Source organism: Mus caroli, chromosome 5 (genome assembly GCF_900094665.2).
Source record: "Mus caroli chromosome 5, CAROLI_EIJ_v1.1, whole genome shotgun sequence".
Lineage (NCBI taxonomy): Eukaryota > Metazoa > Chordata > Mammalia > Rodentia > Muridae > Mus > Mus caroli.
Genome location: NC_034574.1, coordinates 137,787,140 through 137,800,184, shown reverse-complemented (window position 1 = coordinate 137,800,184; position 13,045 = coordinate 137,787,140). Strand labels below are relative to the sequence as shown.

The 13,045-nt window shown below is 48.5% G+C and overlaps 1 protein-coding gene across 1 annotated transcript in view; it reads right to left on the bottom strand.

Moving 5' to 3' along the window:
* The window catches only part of Arpc1a (actin related protein 2/3 complex subunit 1A), a 23,515-nt gene that overhangs the window by 1,233 nt on the left and 9,237 nt on the right, over positions 1 to 13,045 (bottom strand). Inside the window, exons 4-9 of the mRNA XM_021162402.2 lie at positions 9,093 to 9,315; positions 8,259 to 8,366; positions 6,316 to 6,528; positions 3,120 to 3,195; positions 2,746 to 2,939; positions 539 to 629 (exon numbers count right to left, since the gene is read on the bottom strand). Of these exons, the coding sequence (XP_021018061.1) occupies positions 539 to 629; positions 2,746 to 2,939; positions 3,120 to 3,195; positions 6,316 to 6,528; positions 8,259 to 8,366; positions 9,093 to 9,315 (905 nt within the window). The remainder of the gene's footprint in view (positions 1 to 538; positions 630 to 2,745; positions 2,940 to 3,119; positions 3,196 to 6,315; positions 6,529 to 8,258; positions 8,367 to 9,092; positions 9,316 to 13,045) is intronic.

Below are 13,045 nucleotides of genomic sequence, written 5' to 3'. Positions count from 1 at the left end.
GTGTGGTGTGTGTGTGTATGTGGTGTGTATGTGTGGTGTATGTGTGTTGTGTGTGTGCGTGTAAGATGTGGTGTATGTGTTTTCCATCTTCTCAGATCATTGCATTGGGGATGGGGACAAGGTCTTATTCTGTAGCACAGACTGGCATTAAGCTCAAAGCAATCCTCTGCTTGAGCTTCCCAAGTGTAGGTATTACAGAAATGAGCCCCACACCCAGTTGTATTTATTAAATAAACTGGTGTAAGCTATAAAAATGTCTATAAACAGAAATGTTGGCTGGTGGCTAACACTGCATTTACTTCAACAATGGCATCAAGGTTTTTTTTTTGAGAACAAATAGCATCTAGGAGACAGTAACCCCCACTGAGAATGTGGCCCTCACGCTTAGATTCTGGGCCAGCTCCTCTGCCACTGTATTTCAAGAAGGAACAGATGTTTGGTGGAAACACCTGGAAATCAAGGGCTAGGGTAACTCAGTTAAGAGTCCTTGCCTAACATGTTCTATCCCCAACACAGCAAAACCACCAAGAAGATTTACCTTGAAATCCCAAATTGTCATGGCTCCATCAATGCCAGTAGTGCAAAATTTGCGACAATCTTGCTTGTCCACTTCATAAATAGACACTTGACTAAAAGAAAAGCAAAATCAAAAGGTTGTGAGGTCTGTGGTGGAAGTGAGCCCAACTCTCCCCACCAACAGTAAGGTGCACTAGAGAACATGAACGCTCTTCACTCTTGAGTATAAATGCATCCATCAGTCTTAGGCTGTAACAATCAGCGTCAGAAAATATCCCACAGATAGCTGGTGATCTATTAAGTTCCAGATCCATCATGGTCACATAGCTAGACCTTGTCTCAAAACAGGAGTGGGCTCAATAGCTTGGGATGTAGCATACCCGTATGTGGCTGCCTAGCACACATGAGACTGGCTGGATCCCCAGTACCACATATTTGGGTGTGTTTGTACATGCCTGTACCCTAGCAATTCAAAGGTGGAGGCAGCCAATCAGAAATTCAAGGTCTTCCCCAGTAACAGCAATCCTATCCCCATCCATTCTCCGATCCCAACCCTACCCCAGCCTATCTAGTGAGTCTGAGGCCAATCTAAACTGTATGAAATCCTATGACAAAAATGGGGGAGGGGTGGAGAGGGAGGGATGATAGCCTCAACACTCGATGGGTAGGAGGAGGAGAAGGGCTCAGGGGCTCAGTACGGATGCAGATATAAGCATCATTTTGGAGTTTCAAATAGAGACATGGTTAGAGCATGACGTAGGCTACCTGGTCCCCAACACACCCTCTCAAATCAACCTGCTAGGACAGCCACAACAGGAGGCCCAGAGCCTTGCACTTGAAATTTGTCTTCACAGGGGCTGGTGCTGTGGCTCAGTGGTAGAGTACTTGCCTAGCAAGTCTTAGGTTCTGGGGTCAATCCCAAGTCCAAACACCAAAGACAAAATAAATAAGATGACTCATTACAACGTCAGGGGCAGGCAGTCACTCCTCCAGATCCTCCAGAGCTGCGCAGAAGCCGAAACCACCTGCATGAGCTAATCATCTGGACAGCTCCCAAGACTGGCTGCAGATTACAGCACACAGACTACTGTACAGCCCGTGAGCTAAGAACGGCCCACTGTTACTCTTTCTCATCAGTTTATGCTGTGTGTGTAGAGGGCAGAGGACAACGTCTGGGACTGTTTTCTCCTTTCACCGTGGAGGTTCTGGAGAGCCCTTGTCCACTGAGCCCACCTGCTGGCACATTACCAACACTCTTGCCTCAGCCTCCCAGGTACTGGGACTCCAGGCCTGTGCCACCATGCCCAGCATGAACCTACCTCCTACACACACGGGTAGACTACTCAGCCAGCCAGGGCTTCTCTGACAAGAAGCACACTTCTGAATGCTGGGTGCAAACGCACCCTGCAGGGCATAAGGATAAAGTGGTGGCAGCTCAGCTCCTGTTTCTGAGACAGGGTTTCACCGTGCTGTAATGAGAACTCTGGAATTGTGGTTACTTGAAAAACACAGGATGTCTTTTCCTTTTAACCTCAGTACAGGATACAGGGCTGCTTCAGCCCGATCACAGCAGCTCACAGTGATTTGCCTCGTTCTCTAGCAGGTGTGGTTTTGCCAACTGCAGATAGTTTCTGCGACTGTTCTGGGAACATTTCAGAGAGTGTATAAATGCTAGAGCCTTGATAGGTGGGTAGAGTTGGTGGTCTTTCAGGGTGTTGGTTGTGGCTTAATAGCTGTGCTCAAAGAAGGAAGAAGAAGATAGATAGAGATCCTTGAATCTAATCTCTCTCTCCCTCCCATCCATCCTTCTTTCTCTCCTATCTAGTGAGAGGGGGTGAAATGGGGGATAAAGGATGGGAAAAAGAACTCACAAAGTAGCAAAGACTAGCTATACTGTGCAGCCTTGGCTGGCCTGGAATTCACTATGTAGGCTACGTAGATCAGACTGGCCTTCAATTCAGAGATCCACACCTATCTCTGCCTCCTGAATGGTGGGATTAGAGGCCTGTGCCATCAAACTGGGCCAACTCCCTCTCTGTCACAAACTGAAAGTAAGGCCTTAACAGCAGTACACAGGCTTACTACTGCTCTCATTCCCTCAGCGACACTGGGGCCTGCAGCACAGGGGACTTTTCTAAAAGAATGACATGGAGTGAGCACCTTGGCCAGCCAATTTTCTACAGAAGCCCAGCGCCTGGCCTCCAGGCTGAGGCGGCTGAAGGTACCTACGTGATGCTGTTCTGGTGCAGTGTTTCCAAGGCTGTGTTGCGGTCCTCAGTAGTGGCCCTCTTGTCCATGTTACGGAAGCGTTCCATAGCAGACATGTTGCGCTGGATGCTCTGTTTTGGGACATCCAGTTTGGACACGAAGGTCAAACAGCCACGGTCATCGTAGTTAAAGAGCATCGGGCAGCAGTCATGGCCCTGAAACGGGAGATCAGTCAGGCAGAGGGCTCCCTGGCACCTTCCACCCCAGCACAGTGCTCACAGCCGTGGCCTCTCAGTCTGTTTCTGAGAAGGGATGTGCTGCTGTGCCTGTCACAGAGCACACATTGTTTCTGGCTTAGAGCTGCACGTGGCACACTGAGGATGGCAGATACTTACGGCAGCCACCACGCTGTTCTCTGAGACAAATGACACACTGAGCAGCGGCAGGAACTCTGTTCTCAGAGTCGAAACCCTGAACACAAGAACACTTGTTACACTAGGGGAACCACAGCCCATGCTCCTTCACAGACAGAGGACAACAAAGGCCCCATTCTCAGAGTGGCTTTTGCAGGGTTAGCCAACACTTCTCTAAAAAGAGTTCCTTGACCTCTCCTTACAGGAATCTCAAGAATAAGGTGACCCCAAAGTGACCTTCAGAAACTGAAGTCTTCAAGTTGGGGCCATAATATGTGCAAGGCCCTGGTTGGACCCCTAGCACCCTCTATTACTCAGTCAAATAAAAGACTAGCTCTCTCTAGCCTGGGCCCTGCCCCTTGCTAAAGGGTCTCCATTCATGGACAAGGAGTCCTTCCTTTCTGCCTTCGTCCCAGTGCACTGACTCTGCCCCTCTGCCATTCAAGTCCTCACATCTTGGCTCTGACCATTGCCTCCTATCACTCCTGCTGGTGAGAGAGTACTGGTGCTGGCACAGAGATACGTGCTGGCAGTCATGCCCTGTGTAAGCCACCACTATGAGATGAATTTTAGTCTCAGCCAGCTCACACTCAAATAGGCCCCATGCATGTCTGTGCGTGTGTGTTTGAGTGTGAGAATGAGAGAGAGTGAGTATGTATATCACAGTGTGTGTGGACTCAGTCCTCTTCTTTACAAAGTGGACTCCAGGGATCAAACACCTTTACCCACTGAGCCATCCCCTCAGTTTCACGTGTTTGGTATTTTAAGGGTCCTACTATGTAACCCAAGCAACCTCAAACTCATGCCCTCCCCTACCTAGGCTTCCTGAATATTGGAGGTGCAGGTTTGCACCACCATGCCTGGCTTATAAAACATTTATCTGGGAGGCTGAGGCAGGACGGTCATAGGCTTGACACCAGCCCAGCTTACATCCGAGTTCCAGACCATATTTTTAACATGAGTGGCCTTTGACAAAAGAATTCCTATAGTAAGTTCAACTTAAGAGAGAAAATATTGAGCTGGAGAGATGGCTCAATGGTTAAGAGCTCTGGCTGTTCTTCCAGAGGTCCAGAGTTCAATTCCCAGCAACCACATGGTGGCTCACAACCATCTGTAATGGGATCTGATGCCCTCTTCTGGTGTGTCTCAAGACAACTACAATGTACCCACATACATGAAATAAATGAATAAATTTTTTTTTCCCCGAGACAGGGTTTCTCTGTGTTGCCCTGGCTGTCCTGGAACTCACTCTGTAGACCAGGCTGGCCTTGAACTCAGAAATCTGCCTGCCTCTGCTTCCCGAGTGCTGCGATTAAAGGTGTGCGCCACCATCGCCTGGCAAATGAATAAATGGGGGGGGGGGGGTAGAGATCACCTCTGAAATGTCCTGTTTTATGCCTCTCACTATGACTGTTTCCATCCATAGAGTGCCTAATCTAGAGATCATTACGAGCCTCTCTTAGCTGCCCATTGGGAAGGGCTCCCAGCAAAGTACAAAGATCCTTAAGAGGAAGACTCCAGCTTTCTTCCTTTGCTACCTACCGAGCAAACTTTACTCCCATGTCTGATAAAGTTCTTCCAGGCTGAGCTGGCGACACCCTCACAAATGAGTCATCCTAATTCGGGTTCTCCAAGTAGCATGAAGGCGGCTTTGTTCTGTGATAGCATGGAGTAAGAACACTTCTTTCTCTTTCTTCCTTCCTTCCTTTTTTCTTCCTTTCTCTCTCTCTCTCTCTCTCTCTCTCTCTCTCTCTCTCTCTCCCTCCCTCCCTCCCTCCCTCCCTCTCTCTTTCTTTCTTTCTTTCTTCTGTGATAGCATGGAGTAAAAACACTTCTTTTCTTCCTTCCTTCCTTCCTTCTTTTGGGGTGGTGTTAGGAAAAGGAAATGAAGGTCCTAGGAAGGTACAAGAGTCTCAAGTCCTGGTTTTCTGAGACAGAGTTTTGGTACTGTGATGGTTTGTATACTCTTGGACCAGGGAGTGGCACCATTTGGAGGTGTGGCCTTGTTAGAATAGGTGTGAGCTGGTTGGAGTAAGTATGTCACTGTGGGTGTGGGCATAAGATCCTCACCCTAGTTGCCTGGAAGTCAGTCTTCCACTAGCACCCATTTGGATGAAGATGTAGAACTCTCAGCTCTGCCTGTGCCATGCCTGCCTGGATGCTGCCATGTTCCCACCTTGATGATAATGGACTGAACCTCTGAACCTGTAAGCCAGCCCCAATTAAATGTTGTTTTTTATAAGACTTGCATTGGTCATGGTGTCTGTTCACAGCAGTAAAACCCTAACTAAGACAGGTACATAGCCCATGCTGACGCTGAACTCATAATCTTCCTGCCTCTACCTCCTGAGTGCTAGAAGTATGAGCCACCATGCCTCCATCATATATCCCTTAAAGTTAGTGGGTAACACTGGCATGAGGAAACAGCCACAGACGTATGCAGTGCTATCCTCCAAGCGTGACAGACATCATCTTCATCTGAGCAGCTGTGACTGCTTTCCCGAGACTCTCAGAGCGGGCCTGTTGTCTACTGGCACTGCCTCATAGGTGGGGTAGGGTCACTGGACCCTCACTTGGGATCCCAGCTGCTCTGTCCTGTGCCTTGCAGCCAGCTGTATAGAGTTCTGCATTAACGCAGGTACTCTATGGAGAGGCTACCATGTATAGAGTGTAGATGCCTAGCTGAAGTAAGGGGATGCTGTCTATGCCTCCCTGGGCAAGTCATCATCCATGCCAGGTGAGAGTATTGTGGTGCTGTGTCTGCTTTGGGGTCACCCACGCTCCTGTGAGCAGCCTCTGACCTGTGCTCTGTGCGTGAACCCAGTGGGCTCATGGCTGGGAAGGCGGACCTTGGTGGAATTATCCTTTGGTCGTCACGTGCACACTGCATCAGGTGAACGGGTGCTTGCTCACATCTCCCCAGGGAAAGGCTCACAGACACAGAATAACCTGGCAGTTCTGAAGGGGCCCTTGTTAGCAACACACCAGGAGGGCACTCAAAGGGACACTACCAGCACTGCATCCACGAAGTGTTTCTGGAAGCCCCAACTCTTTAAAGTTGTTAACATGTATTTAAAGGCAGCTGCAGTTGTTGGGGTGCTCGAACGATACCAGGGCAGGGCAGCCTCAGTGAGACCTTCCACCATATCACATCCTCCACCCGCAAGGAAATACTCACTGCACGCTTTTTGAGGCATCAGCAACAGACACTGTGCTGTCGTGGCTGACCCAGGCCAGGCGGCTCCCACTGGCAGAGAAACTGACCCCATGCACCCAGCCGCCGGTGCCACTGCCACCAAACTCAGACATCAGCTGACCAAAAGGCATTTTGCTGCCCCAGGGCGTGCTGGCTGGCTTCTCATCCACCTCTTTGATATAGGCAGAGAACACTCTGTTCGAAATATGGAAAAGAAGAAAAAAGCAATATGAAAATATGAATATAGAAAAAGGCACCTGCAGAACAAAGGGGTCAACATGAGAACAGAACACGACGGGCAAGGCCAATCTGCAGCAGCTGCAGACACAGAGGCTCTGAGAGTATCCTAACCGCATGTGAAGAGGGCTGCAGTCACCCCACGTCAGAATGCACTGACAGAAGGGGTAGCCTTTTTTTCCTACTAAAGCACCATCCTCAGCACAGCACTCAAGAGCCCACAGGCAGCGGCAGGCAAGAAACGGCCCATACCCCAAACAACTCCGGTACCAACTCACTCAGGCAAATGAGCTGGAAAGCTGAGCAGTGCACACCTTTAATCTCGGTGCTGGCTCAGGAAGCAGAGGCAAGAGTGTCTCTGTGAGTACAAGGCAAGTCAGGCAGGGATACACAGTAAGACAATGTTTCCCCCAAAAGGGAGAGTGTTGGGGAGCCAAGGAGATGGCCATTCAGTGAAGTGCTTGCTTACCAAGCAGAAGAACCTAAGTTCAGATCCTTATCACCCACAGAGAAATCGGGGTGTGGCAGCACCTGTAACCAGGTACTGAGCAGGGTGGAGACAGACCCTGGAGCTCACTGGCCAGGCAGTCTAGCTAAAATAGCAAACACCAGGTTTGTGAGAGACTATGTCTCAAAAAATAAGGTGGAGAGAGAAGAGGACAGTATCTGAAGCCAACTCTGGTCCACACACACACACACACGCACACACATGCACACACACACATACACACACAGGCACACACATGCACACACACACACACACACACAGAGGCACACACACACACACACACAGGCACACACACACACACACACACACATACACACAGGCACACACACACAGGCACACATATACAACACAGAGATAGATAAAGCTTGAGGTGAACACACTAAAGAAAAAGCTAAGAGAGGGCACTGAGAAAAGGCAGACAGCTCCCTAGCCCTGCCAGGAGGGCTGGCTTCCCACCTCAGGCCCACTGTCACTTTTATGGTGGGGACAATCTGTGATGAGGAGGATCTTTCGCAGCCAATGTCCTCAGTCTTTAGCTAAGTCCCTGTTTCTATCTAGTTCCCACAGCTGTGTAATGCACCCAGACTGAGGAAAGGGAGGGACAAAGAACTGCTAGACTCCTCTGCCTTCCAGTGTCTTCTCACTCCTCTTCTCTTTAGAAAACACCCAAACCTATGTGGTGCTCACCCATAACTCCAACCTCCTAAAGGCTAAGGCAGGAACACCACAAGTCAAGGTAGCCTAGCTAGGAGGAGGAATGGGAGGAAATGAACCTCAAGTCTCCCTAAAAGAACACTGGGCTGTGCAGTTATGGCTCACACCTTCAATCCCAGCACTTGGAAAGCCAAGGCAAGTAGATCTCTGAGTTTGAAGCCAGCCTGGTCCAGGACAGCCACAGAGAAACCCTGTCTCAAAACAAACAAACAAACAAACAAACAAACAAACACCCCAAACCCCTCTGGTTCCCTAAGCCCAACTCCAAATGAGAGTGGCAGCTGAGACTCTAGCTGGGAACCACTCCAACCACTAAGCCAACCCAGCCGCAGCTCCTTTTCTAGACATAAGTCCCTTCATCAGTCCCTACAGTGCTATTATAGACTGCAAAAAAAGAAACCCCACGGATGTCCGACAAAGCTGAACCACAGGCAGCTCAAATCTCTCAGAACTTCTTTATCCCCACCTGCATTTGAAGTCACAGGAGCCTGCAGCCAGCAACACATTGTTGGGATGCCAGTCCAAGCTGAGGACCGTGGAGCGAATTGGCTTCTTAATGTGCTTGCTCACCCACCTAAGAAAGGAGAAAAACTGATTGCCACTGTTCTCATCAACAAAAATGATAACACTTTCCAAGCCACACCAATCAAGCTACTTCAAATCCAACAGCTGAGCTCCACATGTATAACTAGCATTCAAACACTGGACTCCTGATGAAGGGTGGCCCATATGCGTGTCTCTGTTAGATAAAAGCCTCCTATACATAGTTCGGGCTAGCCTTAGACTTGCTACTCGTACCCCAGGCTGGTCTCAAACTCCTGAATGCTAGGATTACATGTGTGTGCACCACACCTGGCCTGATGACTGTCCTACAGCTGGGAAACCTCACTGAATATACAGCTTCTTTTCAGACTACATGAGACCACAGTCAGGTCTAATTTACCTGGAAGGGGACGATCTATCACAAACAGTAAAGAGTAAAGAGAGCTCAGCCAGGAGGAAATGTTTCCCATGTGAATTAAGATAAGTCGGGAGCTGGAAGGGAAGGATGGAAATGAAGGAGCTGAAGGAGGGAAGGGAAGGAACGGGTAGGGAGGAAGTAACCAACAAAAGGAAGTAGAGGAGTAAAAGCAAAGGTATGGGAGCTGAGTCGTGTGCATAGGAGTTGAGAGGGAGAAGCCTCTCCAGGCCAGGAAGGGCACTGCAGTACACAGAGCCTCAACAGGCCCCAGGAGCACAGCATCCATCCCAGCATGGAGTATACAAAGCAGAGTGAGAGGACACATGCAACTTGGCTCACCAGTCATTCTCAGACTCAAAGTAACAGACAGAGATGAGCCGGGCTCCGCTCCCCACAGCAAACTTGTTCTCAAGTGGGGACCACTTCACAAAAGTGGCTGCACGGTTAATCCTCAGGATCACGAGGGTGGGCTTCCAGATGCCATCTTTCTGACTCCAGACATAGGCGTTGCGGTCTGCCCCACAAGTGACAATACGGTCGCTCTTAGGAGCCCAGTCAATACCTAAAAGTGAAGCACAGGTCACTTGCTACACCTGGCCAGTGACAAGGGACTGGGCAATTGGTGGGTGACAGCTGGGCATGGGGTAACTGTGGGCTTAGTGGTTTCTTCCCCTCCTTCTCCTATCTATGGTTATTATCTCATACAAAACCAAGGCTGTTTCTCTCCTAAGGACACCAGAGGACGCAGGATCCTTACAAAGCCAGGTAGAACAGAACTGGGAATTTGTGTTTTCTTCTGGCATAGGGTGTTAAGAAGCCCAGGTGGCCTTGAAATCACAATGTGGCTGAGAATACTCTTAAACCCCTGATCCTTCTGCTTCTACCTCCTAGTGTTGGGATTACAGATGCCATCATGCCTAGCATGCATGCATATGCGCGTGTGCGCGCGCACACGCGCGCGCGCACACACACAGACACAGTCATGAGATTTCTATAATAAAATAGTTTTGGGCTTGTTTTGTTTTTGCATATGGGCTGCACACATTCCCATGTGCCTCTGGAGGCCTGAAATTATCGTCAGGTATCTTTCTTGATCATTCTCCACCTTTACTTATTGAGGCAGGGTCTCACTGAACTCAAAGCTTGTCATTTCCTGCTATTCTAGCTACCTAGCTTGTGTTGGGTATCCCCGACTGTTCCTTCAGAGAGCTGGGATCCTGGGCAGCAGTCTGCCCAGCATTTCTGTGGGTTCCAGGGGTCTGAACTGCAGCCCTCACACTTCCACAGACAAGCACTTTATCCACTGAGTTGTCCTCTCAGCCCAGGAAAATATTTTAAAGTAGCAGAGCATCAGGCTAGTGGTTTATACCTTTAATCTCAGCACTTGGAAGTAGAGGCAGGTAGATAGGCAGATCTCTAAGTTCTAGACCAGCATGATCTACAGAGAGTGTTCTAGGGCAGTCAGGACAAGAGAAACCCTGCAACCCTGCCTAGACAAAAGAAAAAAAGAAAAAAAAAAAAAAAGAAATAGTAGCCATGATATATGGTGGTACATGATTTTAGTCCAAACACACAGGACACAGAGACAGGCAGATCTCTATGAATTCAAAGCCAATTTTGTCTACATAGAGTTCTAGGCCATCCAGGACATAAGACCAGGTCAAAAAAAGAGGGGGATGGTGATGATCAAATAGCTAACCCCAAGAAATCAACTCAGAGTGGCCAGAACTCCACCACATGCCACACTCTGCTCTATGAAATGCTTCTAGAGTTCGACAGATCCTGCCTCCTCATATTTACAGTCTGAGAGAGGACTGTTGACCCTAGGTCTGTTAAAAGTATATGTAGACTTTTCTAAGTTCTTCAGATCTAACAAATGCTATCAGAAAATGAGTCCAAGTTCAAAGGACCCCAAGAGATGTAGGAAGAAAAGTGTAACAATTTTACAGTTTTGGCTCTTTGGGGGAAGGAGGGAAGGGTCCTTCCATTTTAGTCTTTTCTCATTTAAAAATATTTCCTGTGGCGCATGCCTTTAATCCCAGCACTCGGGAGGCAGAGGCAGGTGAATTTCTGAGTTTGAGGCCAACCTGATCTACAGAGTGAGTTCCAGGACAGCCAGGGCTACACAGGGAAACCCTGTCTCGAAAAAAAAAAAAGCCAAAAAAAAAAAAAAAAAAAAACCTAAAATGAGTGTCCTTACTCATAAGCATGAGGCCAAATCTATAGGAACAAGGTCATGGAAAGCAAGAGCAACACTGCTGGCTTTGATGCCACAGGAAGCTCTAGAGCTTAGAAGCACCGATACAAACCACCAGGTAAAAGCAGGAACCATGGTTAGGAACCATAACCTCCTTGGATGCTGGAGAATTTTTCTGTGTGCGTGCAAGTGCATGAGCACAGAAACCAGAGACCAGCCTTGGGCATCTTCCTCTGCTGCTCTGCCTTTGTCTTTTCCAAACAGGACTTCTCCCTGCACCCAAAGCTTACTGTTTTGGCTAGACTGGCTAGCTGGCATTCAGCCATGCCTGGCTTTGGGGGATTCAAACCCATGTGTTCATGCTTTCAAGGCAGGTTCTTTATCTAATGAGCCATCTCTCCAGCCCCAGGGCCAAACAACTTCAAAAGGCACAGAAGGGTCAAAAGCATGCTGTGTTTTTGTTTGCTGTTTCTCTGATCTGGGTGAGAATATCTTTAGGCTAATCAGTATATGACAGTCTCATGTAGCCCAGGCTGGCATCAAACTTCTTTTTTCTTAGGGGGTGGGGTGGGTGGGGGGTGTCGAGACAGGGTTTCTCTGTGTAGCCCTGGCTGTCCTGGAACTCACTTTGTAGACCAGGCTGGCCTCGAACTCAGAAGATCACCTGCCTCTGCCTCCTGCCTCCCGAGTGCAGGAATTAAAGGTGTGCGCCACCACCACCCGGCTGATTGGTTTTTTGGTTTTTTGTTTGTTTGTTTGTTTTGGTCAAACTTCTTTATGCAACTGAGGATGACCCTGAAATTCTAATCCTCTTTCCTCCACTCTCAGAGACAATGACCAAATAGTAGAGCAATCTTTAAGCAATAGATGGCTCAGTGGTTTCTGGACAGTTTCTTACTTGTCAGAACTGAAAACATGTCATGAATGTCTGAGCACCAGCATACATACTGAACAAGCCTGGACGAGATCTTCTAGTGAAGCAGAAAGACCCCAGACAAGGGGGACGTCAATCCTTTCTTACTCCTGTACACCTTTTAAGTGTTCTGGCCTAGAAACCGAGATGATTTCCTGACTCCGAAGACTCTGTTAATGTCTGAAAGGCAATCTGACAAGATGCTGGCTGTATCTCTCCTGCTTCAGTTTTAACAACTTCAATTCAGAGCATGCGCATGAGGGCTTTGCATGTCACAGTACACATGCAGAAGTCAGATGACAGCTGGAAGTCCTCTTCTTCCACCTGAAGCTTAGCAGCACATGCTTTTACCACAGAGGCATCTCACTGGCCTCATTCAAAAGCCATTCTGGCTTCTCAGACAACACAAAGGACGATGTGTCCCATAGCAAAGGCAGTGAGTTGCAAATGTGCTTAGTGCTTCCAGTTCAGAGTCCAGCTTTGGCTTTCCTGGCTCATCCCACCTATAGAGCAGGCTCAGTGCCCCCCATGGACTACACGAGTGTTGTGTGGCTGCTGGGCCACAAGAAGCATGTAACAACGTTACTGTTTTTTCCTCAAATTAAAGAAAAATTCAGCCAGATGACTTTAATTCTAGGAATTGTGAGGCAAGAGCAGGCAGTTCTCTGTGGGTTCAAAGCCAGTCTGGTCTACATATAGTAAGTTCCAAGATAGCCAGAGCCACATAGAGAGACTTTGTCTCAAAAAACCTGAAGAAGGGCTGGAGAGATGGCTCAGTGGTTAAGAGCACCGGGTGCTCTTCCGAAGGTCATGAGTTCAAATCCCAGCAACCACATGGTGGCTCACAACCATCCGTAATGAGATCTGAAGCCCTCTTCTGGTGCATCTGAAGACAGCTACGGTGTACTTAGATATAATAATAAATAAATCTTAAAAAAAAAAAAACCTTATCACAGGGCTCCCAATGGAGAAGCTAGAGAAAGTACCCAAGGAGCTAACGGGATCTGCAACCCTATTGCTGGAACAACATGATGTACTAACCAGAACCCCGGAGCTCTTGTCTCTAGCTGCATATGTATCGAAAGACGGCCTAGTCGGCCATCACTGGAAAGAGAGGCCCATTGGACTTGCAAACTTTATATGCCCCAATATAGGGGAATGCCAGGGCCAAAAGAATGGGAA